The 25,685-nt window shown below is 42.2% G+C and overlaps 5 protein-coding genes across 9 annotated transcripts; 1 reads left to right on the forward strand and 4 right to left on the reverse strand.

Moving 5' to 3' along the window:
• Window positions 1-193: 193 nt before the first annotated feature.
• On the reverse strand, window positions 194-24,615 carry LOC115744736 (3-dehydroquinate synthase, chloroplastic). 2 transcript variants are annotated; one of them, XM_048283357.1, is made up of 9 exons: window positions 24,599-24,615; window positions 2,765-3,154; window positions 2,349-2,499; window positions 2,089-2,256; window positions 1,752-1,978; window positions 1,560-1,683; window positions 870-932; window positions 634-777; window positions 194-549 (listed from the first exon to the last, which is right to left on the reverse strand). In XM_048283357.1, the coding sequence occupies exons 2-9, from the start codon at window positions 3,106-3,108 to the stop codon at window positions 418-420; spliced, it is 1,353 nt and encodes a 450-aa protein (XP_048139314.1). In that variant the 5' UTR covers window positions 3,109-3,154; window positions 24,599-24,615; the 3' UTR covers window positions 194-417. The 2 variants fall into 2 exon arrangements, with proteins under 2 accessions (XP_048139314.1, XP_030535912.1); XM_030680052.2 differs by lacking the exon at window positions 24,599-24,615 and having other exon boundaries at window positions 2,765-3,252.
• Window positions 10,923-12,633, reverse strand: LOC115744690 (probable methyltransferase TCM_000168). The gene is made up of 3 exons (XM_030680013.2): window positions 12,420-12,633; window positions 11,362-11,741; window positions 10,923-11,144 (listed from the first exon to the last, which is right to left on the reverse strand). The coding sequence occupies exons 1-3, from the start codon at window positions 12,490-12,492 to the stop codon at window positions 10,923-10,925; spliced, it is 675 nt and encodes a 224-aa protein (XP_030535873.1). The 5' UTR covers window positions 12,493-12,633.
• Window positions 12,911-17,215, reverse strand: LOC115744734 (protein ALTERED PHOSPHATE STARVATION RESPONSE 1). Of its 2 annotated transcripts, XM_030680049.2 has the most exons (5): window positions 16,893-17,215; window positions 16,084-16,853; window positions 15,618-15,808; window positions 15,077-15,300; window positions 12,911-13,998 (listed from the first exon to the last, which is right to left on the reverse strand). In XM_030680049.2, exons 2-5 carry the CDS (start codon window positions 16,766-16,768, stop codon window positions 13,215-13,217), a joined length of 1,884 nt encoding a protein of 627 aa, XP_030535909.1. In that variant the 5' UTR covers window positions 16,769-16,853; window positions 16,893-17,215; the 3' UTR covers window positions 12,911-13,214. The 2 variants fall into 2 exon arrangements, with proteins under 2 accessions (XP_030535909.1, XP_030535908.1); XM_030680048.2 differs by having other exon boundaries at window positions 16,084-17,215.
• Window positions 20,107-22,338, forward strand: LOC115744737 (L-ascorbate peroxidase 3). The gene is made up of 9 exons (XM_030680053.2): window positions 20,107-20,321; window positions 20,529-20,653; window positions 20,740-20,789; window positions 20,960-21,025; window positions 21,102-21,150; window positions 21,322-21,404; window positions 21,513-21,592; window positions 21,702-21,804; window positions 21,954-22,338. The coding sequence occupies exons 1-9, from the start codon at window positions 20,212-20,214 to the stop codon at window positions 22,137-22,139; spliced, it is 852 nt and encodes a 283-aa protein (XP_030535913.1). The 5' UTR covers window positions 20,107-20,211; the 3' UTR covers window positions 22,140-22,338.
• LOC115744735 (protein POLLENLESS 3-LIKE 2) lies at window positions 22,254-24,746 on the reverse strand. Of its 3 annotated transcripts, none has more exons than XM_048283355.1 (5): window positions 24,625-24,746; window positions 24,302-24,580; window positions 23,983-24,195; window positions 23,702-23,857; window positions 22,254-23,468 (listed from the first exon to the last, which is right to left on the reverse strand). In XM_048283355.1, the coding sequence occupies exons 2-5, from the start codon at window positions 24,467-24,469 to the stop codon at window positions 22,539-22,541; spliced, it is 1,467 nt and encodes a 488-aa protein (XP_048139312.1). In that variant the 5' UTR covers window positions 24,470-24,580; window positions 24,625-24,746; the 3' UTR covers window positions 22,254-22,538. The 3 variants fall into 3 exon arrangements, with proteins under 3 accessions (XP_048139312.1, XP_048139313.1, XP_030535911.1); XM_048283356.1 differs by having other exon boundaries at window positions 24,302-24,586; window positions 24,625-24,675; XM_030680051.2 differs by lacking the exon at window positions 24,625-24,746 and having other exon boundaries at window positions 24,302-24,588.
• Window positions 24,747-25,685: the final 939 nt, after the last annotated feature.

Below are 25,685 nucleotides of genomic sequence, written 5' to 3' on the forward strand. Positions count from 1 at the left end.
ACATTAATGTCATTTATCCTTTTATCATTTAACAACCAATAGAGGATTTAAGCTTTGCTCACCGATTAACATAAAAGTTTTTGTCACGTGCAACACACGTGAATTAATTAAATCGGGATTTTGCCCTTCTGAAGGAGATCAACAAGTCATCGATGGATTCAATCAAGCAACAGGAACAGAGCCCAGCGAGAGACATCAATATCTTTATTCCTTTTGTTTTTTTTTGTTGACGATCCCCCGTCTGTCTGAAGTAAAACCTTCACGATAAACAAGATATCACCAATTGGATCTAGGTTGACAGATTGAAGGTGTCAACAATTGCAACACTGGCTTTACCACACCACATAAGCTACACATACATCTGCTGACAAAAGAATTGCACATATCTCTGAACGAAAGCTCCCCTGCATCTGTTTCTCAAGACTTGGCGAATGCACGGAGCGTCTCATCGAGGGCCTTCCTATCGTAATCACCTGTGAAGACGCAGTTACCAAGAGGCCCTTTTAGAAGGATGAGTCTTAGCAGCCCGTCGGCTACCTTCTTGTCGACCTGCAGTTCCAAAACGCGTATCAACACCCATAAGACGAGATGAATTTTCAAACTCAAAGGATCATATGGATGAAGCTCTCTTACCGCCATGACAGACTTAAACATCTCCACAGTCATGGTTTCAGGAGGGAGAATCGGCAATTTGGCCTGCTTTAGAATCTTGTCAACTCGGGTCACAATCGATTCATCGATCCAACCGAGCCGGTAGGACATATCAACGGCCATAACCTGAAATTCAGCGACATCATTTAGCATTAAAGGGGAACACAGGTCAAGAAACTTTTGTAAAAACAAGGGAAGGAAAAATATAGAAACCATACAATGCCTGCCGCAACTGCTTCTCCATGCAGCCATTGACCGTACCCGAAACCAGTCTCAATAGCCTGAAATAACAGAAGTACATAACAAATTGTAAACCAAAAAGGATGGACATAAAAGAATAACACATACCTGTTGGTAAATGAGAGAAGCCATATGATACTATAGTCCTAAACAAGTCTTTTATTAGGGACATACGACTTTATGGAACCATTTAAATTCACCTCCAGTATATCTTCGGTTAGGGTTAGCTACAGTTTTCAGCATGAGTCTCTGATCTGGTATAAAGATAAGAAAGCAAATGTAGAGAGGCTTTTCTGAAAGTCAGTCTAGATGCTTTGCTAATTACAATTTGGATATGAGACCCTAGGTGAGCAGATGATTAAATATGCATTTTTGCTGCAAATTGCATCAAGAAAATGCTGCAAGAAGAGCTCGTTAATTAACAGATGCAGCAGGACCACACTCCTTTTGTGAGGTTCCTAAAGCACTAACACGTGTCATTCCATAACAGTCTTACATGATTATGCTTACCCCTCCACGTCTTGTTAGAGAAATGAGTATACTATATGCCTCGGTAAAAATCCCAAACTTCATACTCACAACAAAACCCCAAATGGATATGCCAAGGTCAAGAAAATGTATTGACAAGCTGTAAAACCAAATGCCAATTGCTTAGGCATGAAACTTACATGGCCAAACGTGTGTCCCAAGTTCAATGTTGCCCTCAATCCACTTTCCTTTTCGTCTAAGGACACAACCTCAGCCTTATTTTCACAGGAACGCTTTATAGCATATGCTAGTGCCAATGGATCCCTGTGATGAACCAACTTATCAACTTTAGCACAAGAACAGCAAAGGATCCCAGCAAATGAAAGTATTACCTGGCCATTAAGGCATGCATATTCTTTTCCTGCCACTCGAAAAATTCAGCGTCCCTTATAAGCCCATACTTAATAACCTCAGCAAGGCCTGATGCTAATTCCCTATCTGGCAAGGTGGTCAGAGTGTCAGTGTCTATAAGCACACACTGTGGTTGGTAGAACGCACCAATCAAATTTTTCCCGAGGCGGTGATTGATGCCAGTCTTCCCCCCAACAGAAGAATCCACCTGGGGCAGAAATAAAACAAGGACGATCCATCAACGTGGCAGCACAAGAGACAAGGAATAAAGAGCCAAGTTGATGATAAAGAATTCAGTAGTTCTCAGTGATGAGAGACCTGAGCCATAACCGTCGTGGGAATCTGAATGAAGTTAACACCACGGAGGAACGAAGCGGCAGCATACCCACACAAGTCGCCGATCACACCACCACCAAGGGCGATAAATGTGCATCGGCGGTCCAATCGCGACTCAATTGCCTTGTCAAAAACTTTCATCAGGGTGTCCTGATCAAAACAACCTCCCACGTCACTCAGAAGCCCGTTCCACCAGGCGATTAAGTAATTGAAACCCTGGACAGAAATCTCTAGAGACTTACCATGTCCTTGTACTTCTCACCATCTGGTAAGATCACATGATCGACAGAAACATTCGGGTTTCCCTTGGTTAAAGCGTCAACAACTTTATCCAAGTAAATTGGCGCCACGGTTTCGTTAGTCACCACAAGAACCCTTTTTCCATGAACATGCCTGGTACAAAGCAAGCACAAATACAATTTTTACCGAAGGGATCTGAAAGCAACTCTAGAGCTAAGCAGCCAATTGAAGTTCAGGGACACTCATGTAAATTCAATTCAATCCAATCCTGGACCATGTTATTCAATCAGATCAGGCTCCATTGGATAGACCTCACAATTAAAACATCGTAATCAAGCTCCCTCCGAAGATTCTCCCATCAATCGAACTCATATAACACGAGATTAAAAGCACGCATTCCAACAGGATAGAAGATGACCTCTGCAAGAGCTCGGGCTGGTCCAGGAGTCCGGACCCGATGTAAATCGGGTAGCTCCGGTTGCCCAGGTCGACCTCGACGATGGTGGGAGCCTTGGAGCTGGCCTCGCTCGCGGACTTGTCCATGACCTGAGCCGCGCCCGCGCGGACTCTGAACCTCACGGCGCCCGCGCCCGCGCCCGAGCTCGCGCTCACGGAGCACGCGCCGCCGCTCCGCCTCAACCGAACGCCGCCCGCGGAGGAGCAGAACGAAAGCGTCTCCGGCCGGACGAACGCGTCGGCGGAGGCGTTGGCGGCGGGCTTCGGAGAGACGGTGAGCCTGAAGGCGTTCGCCGTGGAGGCCATGGGCTATGGATCAGGTCGGGCAGTGGGAGAGAGAGAGAGAGAGAGATTGTGTGTGTGGTTTGGTGAGAGGAAGGGACATTGATGTGCATGCTTGGTGTGTGGGGAAGAAGAAGCAGAGGAGGTGAGGTGGTGTGGTGGATATGGGGGGTTAGGTGGGGGAGGGACTCTTCATTTTGGAAATCTTGTTGGGAACTAATCAAATGCTCTTTCTTTTATTATTATTTACCTGCGACTGATATATTTTTTGGCAAAAGAAAAAAGAAATATATTTGAGGAATATATTCACTAAAAATCCTATAACTTGTCACAAAGTGTAATTGAGTTCTAAAATTTTAAAAAAATTACAATCAAGTCTTAAAAATTGTTAAATTGGTGCAATCAAGCATTTCCATTAACTTCATTCAATTTGACTTGGGACTGGTGAACCTCGCCCGATGCGGACCTCACCTAGCTCTAAGAATCAGCCCATGGCTGTGGTTCGTCGGGTCTTTTCCCACTATAGCTGGCCCTTCTCGACAATGGTGGGGCGGCGGCGGCGGAAAGGGCTTTGCATCCCTCGCAGATGGTTCTAACATTGGTTTTTTTTTTTAAATTTAAAGTTTACCTTATTTTTAAATCAATTTAAATAAAAAATTATATTAAAAATCCTATTTGGATCAAAACGATGTCGTTTTAATCACATTATCGTGACGTAAGAGAGAGAAAATATTTAAAAAACCACGTTAGAATTTTTCATTAGTCAAATTGGACGGAGTTAACGGAAGGGCTTGATTGCATCAATTTGATAAGTTTTAGGTGTCGATTGCAGTTTTTTGCAAGTTTTAGGAGTCAATTGTACTTTCATGATAATTTCTAGAACTTCTAGTAGACATATCTCAAATATTTACGGAGCTTCAAATGCTAACTCGCTCAAAGCTAATTAATAGGAAAATTTCAAATAATGGCTTGGAACGCTCTTATTATTTAAAAGAAATCAAGGACATTTTTGTCATTTACCTTTTTTTTTAATTTTTTTTTTTAGTTTTTTTTCTTTGTTGCCGTCGGCGAGACAACCCTTGCCTAGGTGAGGCCGTCCCTCAAGGCCGTCCCTCAAGGCCGTCGAGGGTGGCCTCACCTAGCCCTTTCATGACAATTTCTAGAACTTCTAGTAGACATATCTCAAATATTTATGGAGCTTCACATGCTAACTCGCTCAAAGCTAATTAATGGGAAAATTTCAAATAATGACTTGAAGCGCCCTTATTATTTAAAAGAAATCAAGGGCATGTTTGTCATTTATCTTTTTTTTTGAATTTTTTTTAGTTTTTTTTCTTTGTTGCGGTCGGCGAGGCGACCCTTGCCTAGGTGAGGTTGTCCCTCAAGGCCGTCGAGGGTGGCCTCACCTAGCCCTTGCTGATGGCTGGCCATTGCCTGGACTAGCCACCGACGAAAAAGAAGGGGGAAAAACAAATAAAAAAGGAAAAAATAAAATAAAAAAACAAGATTTACTTCCGATCCTTATTTGAGAAAATGATGGCATTTCGTGTCATTATTTGAAATTTTCCCAGGTTACAATGCGGCTAAATGCAATTTGACTATTTAATTCGATTTGGTTTACTCATAAGATCCATTTTTTTTTTTGTCGAAAGAAAGACGTGGATCCACTTGATTTGGCAATTTTGATGGGTTTTGTGGCCACTAGGGGTGAAGAATTGGGCTGATTCAATTCGGGAATTGAAACGGACCAGCCTTACTAATAGGGTCCAAAGCTAGTTCACATGAGGACTGGTTCGGTTCTCAAATTACAAAAAAAAAAAAAGGGAACAAGTCATGGTCGGTTTGGCGGCCTTTTCGAGACTAAGAACCGATTTTTAGCCCGATTCTCTAATTGAACCGGTTTTGAACCAATTCAAAACCAAGTCCTACAAGCCTCTTAATGGAGAATTTTTTCAAAAGACAACGGGATTGAGATTCCCATATGAGCGAATCACTATGATGTCCTAACGGGGAACTTTCCTCAAAATAATACAAATGACAGAGCAATTTAATAGAAAAATGAAAAAAAGAAGAAAGATAAGTCGATTCGTAAGTCGACCCTGGAATCTCGAGCCGACCAGCTTCAAATACTGAGAACCAAATATGACAGGTAGGTTTTTAGGTTTGAAATTTGGACTGTAAGAACCATAATAGCCATGTAAAAATTTTTTTTTTTTTTAGGGGGTCGGACAATAGCCATGTAATTTGTCGGTGATTGTTTAGTCCAAATATAAGACAATGCCAATTTAAATAGCGTCAATCCAAATCTTGATTTGAGCACGTGCTTACCGGCGTTCGAGGATCCTCTCTCCTCTCCATGTTTGAAGGTTCGATAATAACCATAAAATCTTGAATCCGATTGTCCGGGGAAGACCCGTTCACCCTGAAGTCAACCCATTTTGTGGTCGCAATGGGCAAAACCCAGCCTATCTGATGGACCGATACCGATATCTCAACCGTCGACATAGCGAACCTCCTTTTTTTTTTTTTTTAAGGTACAAAATCAGTACCCATTGTTCGAATTGGTAAATTTAAACTAGATATGTTACGGCAAACATATTTCGACTTTTATTTAATTTTAAAAGCCGGAAACTTTCGTAAGTATAATTGAAGTGCAAACCGCAAGTCATTGCCAAAACATACGCATGACCTTGTCTAAGTTAGGGTGGCGACCACATTTTTTGACCTTTTCCCACAAGGTAAATCTTAGGACTTTCTAATCAAAGACACAACAAAGACTAAGATGCTCCACACTTCCTCGGTAACTCTAGCCAAGATGTCCACGAACCTCTCAAAAGAAAGTGTCTCTCCACCTCCGCATGGAGCTCATAGTAAGGTGTGTTGTAGTAGCTGTCCAGCTTCTCTTCCTCCATCAGTCCCCGCTTTTTTTTTTTTTTTTTCCGAACGATTTTCTCTTTCAGCAACGATTTCCCTGTAAACTGATTAACGTGTATCTTTAGACCCTGCGAAAGGGTTAAATGTTCGCTAGCCTGCTAACTCCATTCGACTTGCATTATTGGATGATGCCGATCCGATGACTAATCATCTGATCGGAGAGCTACAAGGTAGCCTAGCTTTAGGAGACTGCTAGCTTTCGTGATTCCGAAGCATCCGTTAGTCGAATGGTGACACTTCCAGCTACTTAGAGATCACTAGAGAAAGTTCAAAGTCAACAAATTGCAAAGTTCACAGGTTCCTTGTTTCAATTCAAGTAGCCAAGTGACAGGTTTTGCAAAATGTGAAACTTATACTCCAACACACTAACGAAGTGCATCAGCAGTGTTGTGCCTTCGGCTTAAGTCAGTCAAGGAAAAGGGAAGCTTTTCACATCAGCTACATTATATGGATAGGAATGCAAAGTAACTGAGCTACGAGCATTCAGGAAAAGACAGATTTGAAATCAGGAGAAAAGGTTGAAGTCAAGCCATAGCCCGACGGAAGATGAGAAAAACCTGTTAACATGATTATAACTCTGGAATGAGACATGATGACCAGAGATCGTTTGAGATTCCATGGGAACAGGGGTGAGCCTAAGAAGACATTCGAAGACAGCATAAAGATGACCTCAAATCTATCCTTTACCGCTACTATGTTTAGCAAGGGCCATGCGGTTGGTTCCACTCAGTGAAAAGGCTTCGACTATAGTTGCTGTTGTAATTTGTTTCCTAAACTGTTCTCGACAAACATGTGTCCCGTTCTAGGCATAACACCGTGACGTCAGGTTCAAACCATTGAACTAACCCTCTCGGAGATGACAGGAACCTGGGACTAGAAGCAGAAAGAAGAGACAAGATGGATAAAGAAGCAAAAGAAAAAAGCATTCAAAAGCTTGCTTGTAACAGATGCATTTTACTTTGTTTCGTACTAGATATGACTTTTGTGGTTAGACGGAGGCATTGTAGTTATCACGACCATTTTCATAACAATTCTCAAACAGACAATTCTATATGTATTGAACCATCTCAACAGATAATACTTGGAAAAGTAATGGGTTCCACATGATCTAGCATGTGCCCAACTAAGAAAGACCACATCAACCCAAATCTTTTTCCATCACCGAGCCAATTTTTATGACCATTCTTTCCCTACCATATAGATTTGGAAAACAAAAACACTATTGAGAGAATGTTTAGGTCCTTGTGTCATGCATGGCAAGGTAAAATAACCCTTTAACTAGCTCAAGCAGCTGCAGATACAGCTCCATGTCTCCTAAATTGACGATTTCAGAAGAAGTTGCATCAATGGCTTCGAAGCGACCATCATCTGCGATTCCAACTTGTCAACCTCCTTTTCGGTTTTCTCAGTCCTTGTGCAGTCAGCCATCTTCAGCTCTAGCTTCCTCAGTTGCTCCACCCTCTTCCCATTCTCCATTTCAAATATCCCAGCATCCTAAGACCAATGCAAATACATTTCCATCGCCTGGATAGACCAGACAGGAAAAGTATCCTTTGATTGCTCAATATGCACAGTGTCATTTCTTGTCCATGAAAGATAGTTGCTATAAGAAGAGAGAAACATTCTAGGAAACCCACACGCAGTTACATATCTTTAAAAACATCAAAGTTTTCGGCGGTCAAACTGTTCCCCAGTAGCCACTCGTTAGCACATTGGAGATTCGCGTCAATTTCCTAACGGCTAGACCGTCTTAAATCTTGTTGAGGATGCGTCATTCCTAGCAGTAAATATTCAAGAGAAAAAGAAAGACAACAACAAGATAGATCATCGGAATAAATAGCTACCTTAACCTCCTTGTACGGCTTTCTTTCCCAAGCCTATAACCTCTCAGCAGTAGAACAGTGGCGACCATACACAGACCCTGACCTTCCATTGCCAAAATTCTAGGCACTTGTCTTGCCCATTCGATTTGGAACTCGTCCATTCCCGTGTCCACAATGAGGGACTCAGATTGCATATATATATGCAGTTGAAAGTGGCAAAAAGAGAACTCCATCAGACATTTCCCCTGATTCCTAGACACCACCATGGCAAGCTCACCGTTTCTGTCCTCTGAAGCTTTTTGTCTAAGGAAGACCCCGTTAAGTAGACCCATTTTGTGATTGCAAAGGCAACACAGCTTGTCTGATAGACTGATACCGATGTCTCAACTGTCCACTTGTAGACCTTTTTCCTTTGGAATATATGTAATGAGTACCTAAGTGAAAACTGAGTAATGTCTTTGCTATTTTTCCTGTATTTTTTTCCGCAGGGCCACATCAAATGATTACTTTTATTCAAATAACTTCATGAACTATTTTTATTCAAGATCACATTTTCCCCCCTTATCCTACCACAGGTGTTTGAGTGACATTGCCCTTTTCATCAATCCAAACATATACTCGATTACAGCAATAATCCATAAACCTATATCCTCCTTCCACCGGTATTAGGACGACCGTCACGTCAGTGTTGTCCTTCTCGATCACCACCTTCGCTTCCTCTCCATTTTGTCCCACCAACTCAGGCCACTGAGAGCGGACTCCCTTCCCTGCGATCAATCATTTATAAAGCTCAATCTCAGATAATGTTCCCACACCTAACTAATATCGCATCCTCAACATCCAACTATATTTCACACGCTCGAAAATCCAAATTATTGACGGCTCTGGCTCACATTACGAAAAGAGTATGTAAATCAACAATATCGCAAGTTAGGAAAAGAGAAATAAAAGGAACATTAGCCTTTTTGGGACGTACCATCACAGCATTCATTTTGAGCGCAGCAAGGTGGGTAAGGATGCTCGGTTCTACTCCCCATGCTTCTGATCTTCCTTGTAATAAAGTTAGAGGTAAATTATATGAAATACTGTCCCAAACACAACCCTTTTTATACACTCCCTTTCACATATTGTTGGCAATAAATGCTTCGATTACTGTTATGAGCTAAGAGAAAATCACTTATAATAATCTAAATTGTTATTTATGTGCGATTGGGACGCTTGCTTGGGAAGCAAGAACAGAAGCAAACACGGGATTCGTTTAAAGGAGTTGAAATTTGACTATATAGATCAAATACAGAGACCAACAACACTCAGGAATGCTCCATCTATAAGAGACATACGGAATGAATAGACTCAGTTCGCACAATACGTTATGACGCTCTACATTTGGTGCAGTGACAGTGCAGAATGCATCTTCTGCAATTGCTTCATCAGAAGCATCCGACATACATTTCATCATTATCATTTCCTCATACCACGCAAACTCTCTCTCTCTCTCTCTCACCCCTTATCTGGACCCAAAAAATTACACAGCAGTAGTTGATTCAACACAGACGCAACGAAAAAACTATTGGTAACCAACAAATTCCATCATATATAGCGTTTACTCCAACAGATGTCTTACCTAATACACAGAAAAGGCTGAATGGAGAGGCGAGCACTGGGGGGGCGCGAGGAAGAGAGGCGAGCAAGATCGATGGGCGCGAGGTCAAGAGGCGAGCGGCCCGAGGAAGAGAGACGAAAGCGAGCTTTGGGCGAGAGGGAGGCAACGAAGAAGAGAAACAAAGAAATCTTTTAGGGCTTTTGTTTTAAAGGGGTAAATTGGGAATTACGATGAGTAAGTGAGGATGATATGGGAAATTGTTAATTTCCATTAAACTAGATACTAGTGTCACGGGCTGGCTGTCCGGACCGTACCCCATGACTTAGGACAGGTGGATCGAGGAATAGCATAAGCCAAGCTTACGCCCAAGGATCGATCACACACATTCACCCATTTGGATCGTAGGGAGGAAGATAGGGAACCGAGAGGGAGATTAGTGAGAGAGAATGTTTTCTATTGCTCGAGGTTGGACGTAAAAAGGTGATTACAAAGAGAGACGTTCCCTTATTTATATAAGAATTGGTAAAATTCGGATGACCCATTGAGTTTTCCATTTCTTCTTTGCCTTTTCGTCCTATTTCCCTTGTTTTGCTTGATTGGATCCTCTTGATTCGTCTTACATGATCCATCCCTTGTGAGACTCTTCGCTTCCCCCATTTTGTTGGATCCTATTGGTAGATTATCATCAATACTTAAATAGCCCCACCTTGGATAACTCTTGGACTGACCAAATTCGTCCGCGGTGAACGACATCGACAATCACCCACTCGAGTCCCTTCTCTGCAAAACCGCCACAACAAATGAAAAACACCACTCACGGCCTCAAGACACTCGTGAGAACAAAACCGCAAGTAAAGAGAGGGAGTAAGACTAAAGGAGTGGCAATGTTAGGGGTGATATGATCGATCCGGGCCGTCCAAATAAAAAAAGAATGGTCTAAATTGATTCACATAACTTTTTTTAAAATTTTAAAATTTGATGACGTGGATGAATCCAGGCCCTCTATTTCAAAATAGATGGCTCGGATCCCTCAATATCACCCCTGCCTCTATGATAGAAGATGCCATGGTCATTGCGTTAGGTAGTTTGTCACCCTCCGTCACCAATGACTGTTACTTGTCGGTGTTGCGAAATGGTGGAATGCTGAAAATGCAGAAGGAACGGGACGATTGGCCTCCCTCGCCCGTGGCTAGTGACCGAAGGAGGAGGGAAAATAAAAAAATAAATAAAAAAAAGAAAAAAAATAAAAGGAAAGAAAATGTGAGCAGGAGATGGTTACGAGAGGGGAAGAGTAAAAACAGGCATGCGATGGAAATGGCAACGGAGGAGGCGTACGATTCAAAAAAGGTACTGTCGGTGACGAAGGATATTAAAGGAGCGTTAGAATATTTTGCTGTTAGAGTGGCGTCAATTGAGGAAGTGGGGCTAGACCAAATGATGTAGCTGTAGAAGAGGGGGTTTCTTGGGATTGTGCTGATTCAGGCGCGGTTGATTTCCGCCGGAGCGTTTAGGAGTTCTAGAATCAGAAGTGGTTGAATTCGTAGAAGTGTGGACATTTCAAATGCTCTAATTGAAGAGAAGTCCCTCCTGGATTGGTCCAAATAAGCTTCTGCAACTCCCGGTGGACTTGTCCTAGAAATATAAATTTTCCCTTCATTTACCAGCGCTTTGTTAGATCGGTTGCTCAGCTCCAGAGGTACCTGCAGAAGGGAATTTCAGGTCAGAATTATTCTAATTGAACCGTTCAGTTCTTTTCGGCTTATCGAGCTCAAAACCATTAAAAGTTATTAAATTCTGATGGAATGCTCATATAAATATTCGAAAGCTCAAGACTTTGAATGGTTATAAGTTGAAAGTAAAATCATCTTATAGTAAGTGAAATTGAAATTTCGCTTTTAAACAAGGGTGAGTGCTGACCTGGGAGAGCCAATGGAGGCTCGTGGAAGAGAAAAGCCTACCATAGAAGGAACCTGGAACTCCAGCGATGCAACACGGCCCGAAGCCCTGGCCGTTCTCTTCCCTCATCCTCTCCTGGAACTTTGGAAGGGACTTGAAGACCATGTTGAAGTCCTTGGAAGGGAGGTCGTTCAGGAACACGAGGAACTGAAGCGGCGAGCGTCCGAATTGGCGGCATCTGTCGTGGATGATGCTCATACTTTCAGAGATCGCCAAGAGAGTGTTTGGCCCGGAAGAGCAGCCGAGATCGGCGATCGTGACAGTAGCAGGAAGTTTCTTGGTGCTGAAATCCAGTAAAGCTGCATGCAACACCGGCATTGTCCTGGAAAGATATGCGGTTTAGAGGAGAAACAAAAACTTCAATTTACTTGGGCGAAACATAGTATCATAGGAGAGGTACAAACTCAATGTCAGTGCTCATGAATTGGATGATGTACACATTTAAGAGTCTTCTTGCTGTCCCAATAATCTTTTTTGTTGGCCATTTAATAGAAGATTGACCTTGTGCCATTAAAGCTTATTACTTTGCAGTTGAAGTTTGTTTATGGCCTCTGCTTGTTTATCAAAAACCAAATCATCAAGATGTTGGAGAATCTCTGCTTCATACTATCCTATAGCGAACTTCGCCTTGGCACCATTCTCTATTTATTAGGAGACTTTTATGAGATTTTACGAGCACCATGCAAACTGCATGACGGCCTCTTAAGAGTTTGAGGTTTGATTCTCCTCACTGGAGACTGATATTAAGGGACCACAGACGTTGTGCAAGAAAACTATGGCTGCCATATTAGAGAGATTTTGCTGCTTGTCTTCAACTTCAATAACATTTGCTGGTATTGAAGAGGAGAAGAGATTGTGGAGATAAACTACTTCTGTAATCACATCTCTGTGAGCCAACTCATGGCCTTGACTTGGAACAATATCTGTTTAATAGCTACTTCAACCTGAAGTACTAAGCACCCTCCTACAGGAAACACTTTGCAAGACGAGCATTTAACTGTAATCACGAATGCGTACCGGTATTTTGTAGTTCTCGGCATAGGTCTCTTCTCCGCAGCCGCCATTCATACTCAGAATCAGCTCAGTTTCCATGCTCTGTCACCCCATCGCTCTCTGCAGATCAAAACACGACCGTATTTTCGTGGGACTAGACAATTTGCGTTCACGCGCACCCATAATTAACATCTGCAAGTGTTCGACACTCGCGTGAAGTTACCTCTACTGCTATTAAAGAGAAACAAGATGTATAGCTTATCTGCTTGTCTTTCATGGATTCTTAGTTCTTGTTCTTGTATTCGATACATTGATGCCTAGTTCCTAACAAAGGTCTACAATTAAAAATGTCATTTTTATCTTAACACGTGAGTTTTTGGTCTTCACATGCTGTCGCGTCTTATAACCAATCCTTGTTGGTTCGGACTTCGATGATCCTAATCTTTTCCTTTTGACGATGAAGTAACTGTAATTCTAGTAGGCTTTGTTGGCTAAAATCACAATTACAACTAGAATGCAACTGCAATTTACATTCACAGAAGCAAACCATTTCATGCGCAGCCGTCACGATGTGGCCATTGCGGTTTGTGTACTGAAAGCATCCAAAACCATTCCTGTAAAGGACGAACAACTCACAATACCCAACTCCAGTTTCTAAACTCCTCTCATTCTAATCTGACTTCACCATAGTGGGTTGTCTGCAAAAAGAAGTAATATATAATAAGATCATCTCCATGGACAACCAAGTTGACACAAAACTATATCCTATATACATCGGTATCAACATTCTCTTCAATGAATTGATCCGCATGGCTTCGCAATCAAGGAAGAAGCCTCTTCATGTCATGCTCTGGTTCATTGTTCTTGGCTACATTGTGTAACGACTCGAAGGCCTGCATGCACACGCTAGAAAACCCCACGATTGCCTGGAACACATGTGGAAAACCCATCTGTAGGTTATTCAGCGTCATTGCTCTGGTTATGCTCACCGATTTGTCATGTTTCGACTTCTCCTCCTCCGCTTTGGCTCTGAAAATTGCCACCTTGGCACGCTTTTCCCCGACAGGGTCCTTGCTTCTTGCAGAACCACGAGTCTCGGCTGCACAAAATGGACCGTACTTGCTCTCCAACGACCTGAGCTCAACCGTTTTCTTCTCGAGCTCTTTGAATGCACATTCTGACCTTTTCTTCTGCTTCTGCTCCCCCTCTTGTTGAACCACAATAGAATGGATTGCGGCCAATAGGCTGTTGATTCCTTCTGATGCTACTTTGTCAGGGATCCGGTCGACGGCTTGTTGCCACTCCTCACAGAGAGAATAAATCCTCGACTCTTCCGAGGTTCGAGATAGCGTGTTCTTGTTGAACTGGAAGAGGCTGAGGCGGAGCCATCCTGTAAGTGACTGAATGTAATCTCGTTGAGCCTTGACAAGACTGCAGAAGGAGAGATGCCACTGCTGGACCTCGAGCTCGAGCTGCAGAGTCGACTGTCGGTGAATCTCGGATGTGGGTTCAGCAGATGGAATGATGTTAAGGTATCTAAGCTGCTGGACTATGTGGGTCTGGACCTGGTGGCACTCATACATGCTTCTCCACATGCACATCAATCTGCATTAGCGAACAGAGGGAGGTAAAATACAATTGCACAATTCTTTAAGACAAATCAGAGAGCGCATGGATTATGGAAAGGGAAAAATATATAAGTACATTTATCAAAGAGAACCCAGATCGCATCATTTTGTGCATCGTACTTGTTATATTCAGTATGTGACAAGCCATACGTTGAAAAACACGTCAAATTCGTAAATAGTTGCAACTTTTGATTTTGAGCTATACAAAAGGGATCGTGACATGTTTAAATTTCTACGGGAAAAATAGCCAACACACTGACTCTACTGAACAAGAACAACAAGAGCAGCATGACGTGGTTGTGATTATTGAACCTAAGCCCCATTTTCAACAACGATATACATTACATGCAATAGTTCTTTACTCTCCTCGACAACGGAATAAGTGCACGGGAAGTCCTAAAACTTGTCATGAAAATGCAAATGAGTCCTAAAACTTTCAAAAAGTTCAACTATGTCCTAAAACTTGTCACGAAAGCGCAATTGAGTCCTAAAACTTTCAAAAAGTGCAACTAGTAGATCAACTCGAATAACTCCATGATGTAAGGTTCAAAAACATTGTACTAACCCTCTTAGGAATGAGAAGAATGTGGGACTAAAAGTGAAAAGAAGGGACAAGAGGGATAAAGAAGCATAAGAAAAGCATTCAAAAGCAATTGCTCGTACAGTACTAGGATGATTTTCTCTTCTGACTCAAATGCAGAAGCTGCCTTTCGCTCTAGTAGCCGGTGCATTTTACTTCATTTTGTGCTAGATATGACGTTTCTTTAGTGGTTAGACGGAGGCATCCCGGTAACCACGAACATTTTCGTAAGAATTCTCATACAGACATTTCCAAAGTATTGAACCATCTTAATAGGTGACACTTTGGAGAAGTGACACGTCCCACATGATCTGGCATGTGTCCAACTAAGATAGACCATGCAAACTCCAAATTTTTCCGCATCGCGGGGCCAGTTTGTTAAACATTCATTCCGTACTATATAGATTAGGAAACAGAGAAACATAAATGAGAGAATGCTTAGGTCTTTGTGTCATGCATGGTAACGTAAACGAACCCTTTAACTAGCTCAAGCAGCTGTGGATACAGCTCCGTGTCTCTTAATTTGACGATTTCAGCAGCAGTTGACTCGATGGCTCGGGAAGCAACCATCATCTGGGATTCCAACTTCTCAACCTCCATTTTGGTTTTCTCAGTCCTCATAAAGTCAGCCCGCTTCAACTCTAGCGTCCTCAATTGCTCCACCCTCTTGTCATGCTCCATTTTGAAGGTCTCAGCATCCTAAGTCCAACACAAATAAAATCACATGAACTTGGTTGTATGGATAGCCCAGAACAGGAAAAAATATCCATTAATTGCCCATCATGCACAGATAGCAGAAGAGAGAAAAACATGCTAGGAAATCCATAAACAGTTACGCATCTTTAAAATCATCAAACTTTTTGACGATCAAAACTGTTTCCTAGTAGCCACTTGCTAGCACAGGGGAGAATATTGTCAATTTCCTAATGCGCTAAATCGTCTTATATCTTGTTGAGGATGACAAGAGCAAAAGAAAGACAACAGCAACAACATAAATGATCGAAATTGATAGCTACCTTGACCTCCTTGTACAGCTTCTTCTCCCATGCGTATAACCTCTCAGCAGTAGAACAGTGGCTACCATACACCGACCTCACATTGCCAAAATTCTGGGCACTTATCCTGCCAAAGCCATTTGATTTGGGACTGGTGCATCCCCTCGTCCACAAGGACGGACTCAGATTCCAAATATAATTATGAACTTTACCTGCCATCGCCAAAGGATCAGAGCTTCAAACATATATACATATAATATGCAGTTCAAAATGACAAAAGAGAACTTCTCTCGCTCAGAAAAACCAAACCAGAAAATCACTATTTTACTTCATTTTACACTCGCTATCTCATCTGATGGTTTCGAGCCCATAAAAGCGAAATATAATCGAATGGGCAAATTTCTTTTTTCCGACAGATCTGTCAAACAGAATTGACACAAAAGTAAGAAACGAAGAAACACAAAAGAAAGCTTAGTGGTTTCTGTACCCTCTTTGCTTTGGCAAGAAAAGGAAGGGCTTGGAACTTCCAGCGCCAATGACACATCAGCGCCAGCATCAGCAGCATTCAGAAAATACTCATCAAGCTCCTTGATTATCCCCATCAGATCTTTCCCACTATTCCTCGACACCACCATAGCAAGCTCACTATTGCTGTCCTTTGAATACCCACTGACCACTGTCATGGAGGCTGCTGGCGGTGCCGCCAACTCAGAAGCCGTCGTGGTTGCCTCCCATTCCTCCTCCGTGACTGACCTCGAGGACGACGGCACGAAAGGGTCCCAGAAATCCCACCCCGAAGCCGCGGGCGGCGGCGGCGGCGGCGGAGGGGGTGGGGGCGGCAGGGGCGAGAAGGCGGTGACGGAGGTGGAGGTCCAGGTGTCGGAGCTGGGGCTGAGAGGTGGCGGGGGAGGCGGAGGGGTAGGCGGCGGCTGCGGCGGCGGAGAGGGCAGCAGGGGCGACGAGTGGAGGCGCCGGTGGTGGAGGTGGAGGGTGGTCTCGCCGTTGGCAAACTGGAGGAGGGCGGATCCGGTACTGCGCAGCGCGCGCAGGTACATGGCGTGCGAGACCGAGAACCCCTGTCTCGCCTTCACGAACTGCTTCATGTACCTCTTCCTCGCTCTGCAACGAGACACCATTTCTTCTCTCTCCACTCTCGAGTAACAACACCCCATCTCTCTCCCTCTCTCCAAAACGGGGAAAAAGGAAAGATCTTTCTCTCTCTTGTCCCTCCTCTCTTCCTGGGCTTCGCTTGATTTCCTCAAGCTGCTTCAAGCTTCATCAATGGCGGGGCATTTCGCGGCGTTCAGCTCGGCACTGGCATTTTTCAGCGAGGGCTCAACTTTAGCAGCATCACAAGTGACAACAGGCTGCAAAGTTAAGCACCCCCCTTTTTTTTTTCCTTCTGGCTCACAGAAGCAGCTTTCTTGATCACACACTCTGCTTCGGTGCAGCTGGAACAACTTCGAAACCCCCAAAAAAAAAAAGGAGAATTTCTTTCCGAACAAAAAGAAAAAAATGGATGTGGAGTTCCAGGTGTGCGGTTTTGGAATGTGGAGGTGTATTTTCTTTTGGCGGAGAAGAACAGAGACGGATGCAGAGCACGAACGGGAGTGTTGAGATGCAACAGGGACAATGTGTCTTGGGCAGAGAGCCCAGCAATTTTTATATTCGAACCGGAATGACCATAATGCCCTCGCTTAGTGCATTTAATTACTCCAACTTGGCCTTTGAACATGCAATACATTCAACGGTCCTTTTTTTTTTCCCCTCATCCCTCTCCAAAACGGATGTTTTTTGGTCAATTTTTTTTGGCCAATTAGAAATTGAATTATTAATGGGTCATTGATTATCCTGCTTAATTAGTAATTAGTACATTTTTTTTAGTGGATTGTAATTAGTATGTTGGGGTTTTCACCTCGGAGACACACTAGTTTAATATTTTTCGTGGCATTAATGCAATTCAACGGAAATTAACAGAATGTAAATTTGTTATCCGTGTATTACTTTGTGATTTTTCGTTGTATTAGCCCTTTTAATTATCAAAATGTACAAAATTTTAAATACATATTTTGCTGATTTTGTAAGAAACTAATAATCAATTAGCAAATAATTGGAAAATGGAATATATATATATATATATCCACGCACATTTCATATATGACAAAAAGTAAAGAAAAAAAGTTGAGACTATCCATTCATAATTCAACTGGAAATCAATTTTTTTTAAGGGAGAATGTAGTTGTAATTATTTCGAAGATAAATAATTTTAGGAGGAAAAACACATAAAATGTATCGATATCTTAAACAGAAGTATGTTGAGACTCCGTTTGTTTAGCGGAACATGATTGATTTGAAAAATATTTTCTTAAAAATAATCGCTCGTATCTCTTGAAATAATTAATCAGTAAAAATTATTTTCATTATCAATAATAACCTATATTCAAATATTTTTCGTAAACTATAAAAATATTCTTCGATATAAACGGCGATTTTTAGCAAAATATTTTCTTTAAAGAAAATTTTAATTTTTTCTTTTTTTATAAAATCTATAGTATAATAGAAAGCAGCAAAAGAGAAGGGTGTGATATGGCAGGATCTTCTTTAGTATGAAAGGGGAAAAGAAAAGAAAGAGGAAAGGACGGAGGGGGTTGTCGATTTTAAGAATAGGATAGAATGATGTCCCATGCTATACATGGGAATGCATAAAGACACAAAGGTTAGCGAACAATTTGTTGTGTTAGAATTAAAATCATAGATTATTTTCAGTTTTCCATTATTAATAAGTCCAGAACTTAGAAATCATGGAGATAATTTTCCCCTTAAGATTATTTGCTTGAGAGGTTACCATCAAGTAGCTTAGATACCGATACGCGACATTTCCTTTCTCAAAAAATAGAGAACTCCAATACGTTATGACACGTTGTATATTAAATATAAAATATATATTCATGTACATATAAAAATATCGGACGTTGATTTCTTTTTCTTTTGTTAGGGATTCACGATTAGATTTTTATTGAGTTGAGTGACGTGTCCCGAGCATGGACCACGGGTCGGACTTCCGACACTTGTTGACCACGTCTCGATCGCGTGTCGGTGTCTGACACGTGATCAACACAATATGGAAGCCTCGAAAAGTGTCCGTATTTCCAAGGTTACCATAGCTATTAATAAATTATAAAGGTTAAAAAAAAAAATCCATGCATGGGAAGGCAAAGTAAAATAGCCACTGAATGGCTCAACGACAAATTTTATTGAAAGGAAAAAATAAGTGCATAGAGGAAAGAAAGAAACTTTGGGTCGCAGTGACTTGATATAAGCATCCTCATTTTCGTAATTTTCGAAATTTCTGCTACGTGTTAAAGCACAATGTCGAATTAAAAATTGACATCGACATGGTCTCTTCGAGTCCCGTCATAAGGAACCATATCCTTATAAATCACTAGACAATCAAGAATAATGGTCCATGTCTATCCGAATCGAGAGAGAGAAAGAGAGGAGGCTTAGTAAGGTACTCGTAGGCCGGCTAAAATCCCGCCTCGATCACAACATAAGGAGGAAAAAAATAAAAATACGCCAAGTGCTTTAGCCGCGCTGGCATTCGAAAAGTGCCGTACGAATTCCCCTCTAAGATAAAAGGAAAAAAAAAGGTGTATTGCGGATCTTAGAAAACTGTGGAGAATTATCGACATAAATCTAAGATGATTCAAAAATACCCATGTACTTCCAAAGATGAGATATGTTCCAAATTGAAATAAAATGATTCAAATAATAGAGGGAATATTGCAAATTCAAAAGTCAAAGACATGTACGAGGTAGGAAATGGGACAAGTACTTCTAAGGTTGAGGCCCCATGTCTCAATCCCATTGAAAATGGTCAATCAATGCCTCGTTGGCTTTGCCAAGAAACCCACGTACGAATACGATGATTGGTCAAACTTGTCCATGGCCTTTGACTCACCCTTCGATGGGACCAGCCCATGCTTATTCCCCATCTCAGCCCCCAAGACTCTTGACATTTATGGATTCTCATTTCATTTACTGCAGGTAAAAAAATCCTAATTAAGGCTTTTGAAAGGGTAAAGATTCTAGTTTTCTTTTGGTCATCTAGTCAAATTTATGTCCAATTTATTTCCTGTTTCAAATCTTTAAATCGTGCGAATGAATTCCGACTCATTAGATGGGTGCGACCCCGACGTTTTTATGCCAGTTTACAAATTATTACGAGTCGCGCTATTTTCGGACGCGACATACAAAAATGTCAATGAGGGTCCGTCACCACGTGACTTTTCAGAAAAAATTTCTTGTCTTGATTATGATTCTGCCCGTTAAAATATTATAGTTATTCTTAAAACGTAGGAGAAGGCAATGGCAATGGCATCAGTCATTTCTTGGAGCCTGCATTATCTCTTCCAACGTACGAAAGTATATGTACCTTTCTTGGCTACTCCCCCTTCCTTACTTCTCACTTATACCTCTCTCTCTCTATATAACATCACGCGAAATCGAGCAAAACTAGCTTCGTTGCGATTGCTTTCGCCGTCGCCGTCGCCGTCTTAGTTCTTCCATCGGCATCGACTATCCTTCTTTTTGTTCCTCAGTGAATTTTGCCTGAATGGCGCCGGCCGTGGACGCGGAGTACTTGAAGCAAATCGAGAAGGCTCGCAGACTCCTCCGCGCCCTCATTTCAAGCAGACAGTGCGCTCCTATCATGCTTCGCTTAGCGTAATGATTCTCACATCCTTCCTCTTCTGTCTTGTTACGCCTTTCTTTTCGGCGAAGTAAAGTTTCTTTGGGGGTTGGTGAGTTCACGAAACTTGTTAGATTGCAAGCGACCGGGCGCATGCACGGTGCCTTTGTAGCGTTTCGTGCAGGTCGCCCATTTAGGACTTCTCGAGTTTTGTTGGTGCCTGATGGTTATGAAATCGGCAGGTGGCATGACGCGGGAACTTATGATGCCAGAACAAAGACGGGAGGGCCTAATGGCTCGATACGGAACGAATCCGAACTGAAACATGGCTCGAACAATGGATTAAAGATTGCTGTCGATCTATGTGGTGGGCTTCCGCGGCGCATTCATAGGTTCATCCTACATTTTCTAGGAACATTTTCTTCAAGTCTTTCTACTTCTATTTTGTTTCAGAAGAAGTCAAGGCTAAGTGTCCGAAAATTTCCTACGCAGATCTTTACCAGGTAACCTGTCTTTTTCATGGATTTTTGCCTTCTTGGTTAATAGCTTTGTATGGAATTGCTATTTATGGTAACTGATGAGCAGATAGAACAGTCAATGCGAATTCAAGTTCAAGACGAGAGACTTTTCAGATGTCGTGCACTCACCAGTTCGGCCATAATTTGCTTTTCAGCTTGCTGGGGTTGTCGCAGTTGAGGTTACAGGCGGCCCCTCCATCAACTTCGTCCCTGGAAGAAAGGTAAATCGGCAGAAAGAATTCTTGAGGGGTAATGGTTTATGCATAGCTTATATCAACTGATTTGATTCTGTATTAGGATTCTATGATGTCTCCAGAGGAAGGCCGTCTTCCAGATGCTGCTAAAGGTCCGTTATAATCTGCACTTCTTAAGATTGTTCACTAAAACCTTAGGTCGAACAATTGTTGGGGGATTGAATTGATGACACCCATGTGCAAATGTTTGTATGCATCAGTTAGCAGAGAGCCTAAGATTTTCCGCAATGCTCTTGATGTATTCCTTGTTCATCTTTATACAGGTGCATTGCATCTAAGGGAAGTGTTTTATCGGATGGGGCTGTCTGACAAGGATATTGTAGCATTATCAGGAGGCCATACTTTGGTAGATATCTTGGAAGCCCTGAACCGCCTCATCCGAGTTCTTCACTGTGGTCCTAGCAGTTTGTACATGATCCGATTTCTTGTTTTTTCTTCTTCTCTGAACTCGTAGGGAAGGGCACATAAAGATAGATCAGGCTTTGATGGACCCTGGACCAAGGAACCCCTTAAGTTCGATAATTCTTATTTTGTGTAAGAGATGATCAAGCTTCGATCGCGCAATTCTCAATTCATTCACCCTCCACTTCCGCCAGATGAACTTTCTTCCCAATCTTACCTGCATTTTGATTGAAATATGCAGGGAACTTCTGAAAGGAGACTCAACAGGACTTTTGAAACTTCCGACAGATAGGGTTCTAGTGGAGGATCCAGAGTTTCGTCACTATGTAGAGCTCTATGCCAAGGTACTATTGATTAACTGGGGGCCTTCGGAACTTCGATTTTGCATGTGTTATAAGTTGTGCTAAAAAAGGCAGTATATGGTCCAATGGAAGTTCATTCTTTGCGAGAGTTTCAGTTTGTTCTCTTTTTTGTTTTGCTGCACTGCACGCAGGATGAAGAAGCCTTCTTTAAAGACTATGCAGTGTCCCACAAGAAGCTGTCTGAGCTAGGCTTCTTCGCTCTGGCTTCCTTGGTCTTAGTGCTACTGGTGAAGCTGAAATCGGGATTTGCTGCAGCCCGGAGTTCCCGGAAAAGTGAAGTGAAAAAGAAACGGCGTGAATCTCTTGTGGTTTCATGATATGGTCGAAATTTAGCTTTCTAGTACAAAATCACCAACTCTGTAATATCATTCGTAAATGCCCCATGAGTTACAAAATGTCGTCGAGTCGTTGGATGTCGATTTCTCACACAATTCAGGAAATGCATCTGTTATTATTCAGAAAAATATGTGCCTTTTATTTGATAGGCTTACATCAAAATTAACAGGGAACAGTTTAGTGGGGAGAAGTACCAGGACTCTGCCCTACTTCTCTTCTGCATTGCTACAACTACAAGACAGTACTAGGACTCCCCTCCTCAACTAGAAGGAATGAAATTTAATAGGAGAACAAGTTTATCTCCAGCCTAAAATTATATAAAACTACTAGATTGATAAACTATGACTGAAGCTAAAAGAATGACCAAGCCCTCTCCTTGTTCAGGCTTTTGGACTCAGTGAGAGTGTAATGTCCTGGAAAACCTTGAGCCTCTTGTCTATCTTCTTGGGGACATTCCAACTGCTGTTTTGGTTGTTGTTGTTGCTGTTGGTTTCTTCTGTCTTTCCGGTTTCCTTACTCTGACCTAGAACCGCAGCAAGAATAGCCTCTTCAAAGTCATCATTGTCAGGCAGCAACTCCATCAGATTCTCCAACTTCTCCTCGGGCGAGGCGGACAGCCTTCTCAACTTGTTCTCTGTTTTCTCCGGCCGCTCCACGAACGGCCTCACTGCTTCGCCGAATCTTGTACCATTCGCTGCATTCCCGGACCTCGTCCTCTTGAGGGTCTCATTGTTATTGAACTCAACCCCAAAGGGCTCCTTTTCCTTCACGAGTTTCGTGGAATAAAACGGCGGGGCATCTTTGTTGAGGGAATTCAAATTCCCATTAAATGTCAGAGATTTCATGTATCTCTGCTGCCCCAATCCTGTCGTCTGGTTTGTAATAAAATTAATGTCGATATTCTCATCCCCAAAATCGTCTTGTGATTTACTTGGATTGGCGTGATGATGATCCTTGCAAGGCTGAGGCTGCCAAATCGATGATGAACCGAGGAATGCGTCAAATAACTTGCTCTGCTCGACCCAGTCTCCTCCTCCCTGGTTCATCAGATCGGACTCAAGGTCTTTGAGCATCTGCTGTGCCCTTTCGTAGGCTTTCAGGTGCGAATCAACACCTCGAGGCCCATCGGCCACGGCTGGTTTCACCCGCCGCAGATTCTCTTTCGCTTCGGTAATCCTGCCTTGTTTCATCAAGCAGATGCCCAAATTACACATTTTGTTGTTGTCTGGTGCGATTATGAGTGCTCTCCTGTATGCATCTTCTGCTTCAATGTAGTTGTTCTGCTGCATCAGTGCCCAACCTAAGTTCCCCTAAAGCAAAAAAGACATCAATTTCGTTTAAGTAGGATGCACTTTACATGTCTGGCTTGCAAATGTCGCGAATTCGCACTAATTAGTTCAATCATTTGAAATTCAGCTTTAGCATTGACAGTACCCTACTAGATCGCTTGTCCACACAACCCACACAAGCGACGAGGGATCCTTTAACAGACGTGATCCGGCATGGAATAAAAGTAGAATTTGACACGCTAGTGGACTCTTACCAGCAACCGAGTCGCTTCCTGCTCCACAGAGACTTGAAACTTCTTGCCCTGAGACCGAGCAGTTTTGGTCCGCTTCCCATTGAACGCAAGCCCTTGCTGAATCAAGTACAATTTATGCTTCAGAAGTGCAATCTGATCATCCAATCTCCCACATCTCTGTCAACATTGAACACAATTGAAGGATGTAAGATATTAGGCCGTTAGCTATTAATAGCCACTGTCAAGAGCATAGGAACTACGCGGAACTCTGAGGTTTTTGCTAAAATGAAGTGATTATAGACCTTGTAGAGATCCAGCAAGATGTTATCGAGAGACTCCTGAGCCTGATCCGAACATCGACACCGCAGTGATTTGATAGCTTCAATGGCTTCTTCAGCCCTGTTCTGTTGCTTCATCACAATGGCCATGTCCTTGAGAGCACTGTCCACTCTATCTCCGGCGTTAATCGCCGCCCAAAACAGAGGTATCGCCTTCTCTGGATCCTTATCCACCAACTGACCAATAAAAAAACCACAGACAAGAAAACCCATCAATCAAAAAATCAATGTGATCCATAAAAGAAGAAAATCCGATGAGTTCCGAGGTGACCCAGATGCTTGCCTGGACGTTTTTGGCTCTAACGTAAGGCGTGTCGCCCACGGGGACTTTGTGGGTGACGTGGAAGGACTCGGACCGGGTCCTCGAAACCCCGAGCGGCTTTGCGGGCGACGAAGGAGCAGATTTGGTGGGTCTAAATCCAGGAGGAGCATTCCACATATCTTGCAACATCCTTTTATCAGAAAAAGCTCTTTCGATTTGTTTTCACTTTTTCGCAGTTGCCGCAAAGTTAAGATTCACAAGACGAAGCAGATAGTGGAATGCCAGAGAGAGAGAGAGAGAGAGAGAGAGAGAGAGAGAGAGAGAGAGAGAGAGAGAGAGAGAGCACTTCTGAAGGAGATCAGAAGTGCAGGAGGGAGGGAGAGGATGGAGAGAGAGTTTGGAGGGATGTCCCATATAGAGGAGAGAGTTCCCTATTTTGAAAGAATTGTGACCGTTGGAGTGACCGTTCGCGGAACTAGCCGTTGCGTTTTGGGGGCTCTCTAGTCTTTTACTATCATTCTTTTTGTTCATTATTTTATGACGCCGAAGGAAGATTGATTATTTGCGTTGATTGCCTTGATTTTCGTAGAAATGTGAAATTTCACCCCCCACATTCTTATGATAATTCCAAACATGTCCTCGCACTCTCTGCCTTTTCTTTCTGCTAGTAGCCTGGGATTGTTTGTCTGAAAGCTTTTATTTAGGTTTTCCTATCTTCCCTTTTTGAGGGAAAAAAAAGAGAATTTACTATGGTGAATTTTTTTTAGCAACGATCGAATTAGATATTTCTTTTACAAAAAAAAAAGCTGAAAAAACGTGGTTGCCTCTTTTTTGTTTTTCAATATAAATAATAAGAAACCATAATTTCGAAAGAATTTATAGTAGTGCTTCTGCTTCGAATCATAACAAGAATGAGAAATTAGCGTCGTGCAAAATATGTAATTTGAAATTGATACGTAAGCACGCTCTTAATATAAATATGAAAGTCGAAAAAGAATAGTTTACTCCACACATTTTGTCTTTCCCTTTTTTTTTTATTGGAGTCTTTCCCTATTCAAGAGGGGAAAATTATCAAAAAATTCATAATCCTAAACCTTTTGCAATGCCAATTCAATTTCAAACCTTTTTTTTGCCAATTTAGCCCTTAATCTTTTGCATCCGTGCTAATACAGTTCTTTCGGCCAATTTTGGCCATTTTCTCAAAAAAGGGCCTAAACTGAATATCATTTCAAATTAGAGTTTGAATTGATTAACACAGTCTCAAAGAAGGGCTTCGGTGCACACATGCATCCCACATGCCACTTTACATATTATGATTGGGGGCATTTTCGTCCAAAGTTAATTTTTTCTTTCTTCTTTCTTTATTCTTCTTCTTCTTTCTTCTTCTTCCTACGTCCGGCTCTCC

Source organism: Rhodamnia argentea, chromosome 8, assembly GCF_020921035.1.
Source record: "Rhodamnia argentea isolate NSW1041297 chromosome 8, ASM2092103v1, whole genome shotgun sequence".
Lineage (NCBI taxonomy): Eukaryota > Viridiplantae > Streptophyta > Magnoliopsida > Myrtales > Myrtaceae > Rhodamnia > Rhodamnia argentea.

Bases quoted from the DNA above. Each gene is read 5' to 3' on its own strand.
- LOC115744735 (XM_048283355.1), bottom strand. From the start codon at position 24,469: ATGTTGCAAGATATGTGGAATGCTCCTCCTGGATTTAGACCCACCAAA. The intron at 24,196-24,301 runs GCAAGCATCTGG...TTTATTGGTCAG, and splicing joins TTAGAGCCAAAAACGTCCAG to TTGGTGGATAAGGATCCAGA. The intron at 23,858-23,982 runs GTCTATAATCAC...CAATGTTGACAG, and splicing joins TCTTGCTGGATCTCTACAAG to AGATGTGGGAGATTGGATGA.
- LOC115744736 (XM_048283357.1), bottom strand. From the start codon at position 3,108: ATGGCCTCCACGGCGAACGCCTTCAGGCTCACCGTCTCTCCGAAGCCC. The intron at 778-869 runs GTATGGTTTCTA...GCTGAATTTCAG, and splicing joins AAGCAGTTGCGGCAGGCATT to GTTATGGCCGTTGATATGTC. The intron at 550-633 runs GTAAGAGAGCTT...TTGGAACTGCAG, and splicing joins TGTTTAAGTCTGTCATGGCG to GTCGACAAGAAGGTAGCCGA.
- LOC115744690 (XM_030680013.2), bottom strand. From the start codon at position 12,492: ATGGAAACTGAGCTGATTCTGAGTATGAATGGCGGCTGCGGAGAAGAG. The intron at 11,742-12,419 runs CGGTACGCATTC...TGTTTCTCCTCT, and splicing joins TGCCGAGAACTACAAAATAC to AAACCGCATATCTTTCCAGG. The intron at 11,145-11,361 runs GTCAGCACTCAC...TCCCTTCTGCAG, and splicing joins GCCTCCATTGGCTCTCCCAG to GTACCTCTGGAGCTGAGCAA.
- LOC115744737 (XM_030680053.2), top strand. From the start codon at position 20,212: ATGGCGCCGGCCGTGGACGCGGAGTACTTGAAGCAAATCGAGAAGGCT. The intron at 20,322-20,528 runs GTAATGATTCTC...TGAAATCGGCAG, and splicing joins CCTATCATGCTTCGCTTAGC to GTGGCATGACGCGGGAACTT. The intron at 21,405-21,512 runs GTAGATATCTTG...CTGAACTCGTAG, and splicing joins TATCAGGAGGCCATACTTTG to GGAAGGGCACATAAAGATAG.
- LOC115744734 (XM_030680049.2), bottom strand. From the start codon at position 16,768: ATGGGGTGTTGTTACTCGAGAGTGGAGAGAGAAGAAATGGTGTCTCGT. The intron at 15,301-15,617 runs GTAGCTATCAAT...TGTTGGACTTAG, and splicing joins AGCTGTACAAGGAGGTCAAG to GATGCTGAGACCTTCAAAAT. The intron at 13,999-15,076 runs GTTCGTTTACGT...TCGCTAATGCAG, and splicing joins CTGCTTGAGCTAGTTAAAGG to ATTGATGTGCATGTGGAGAA.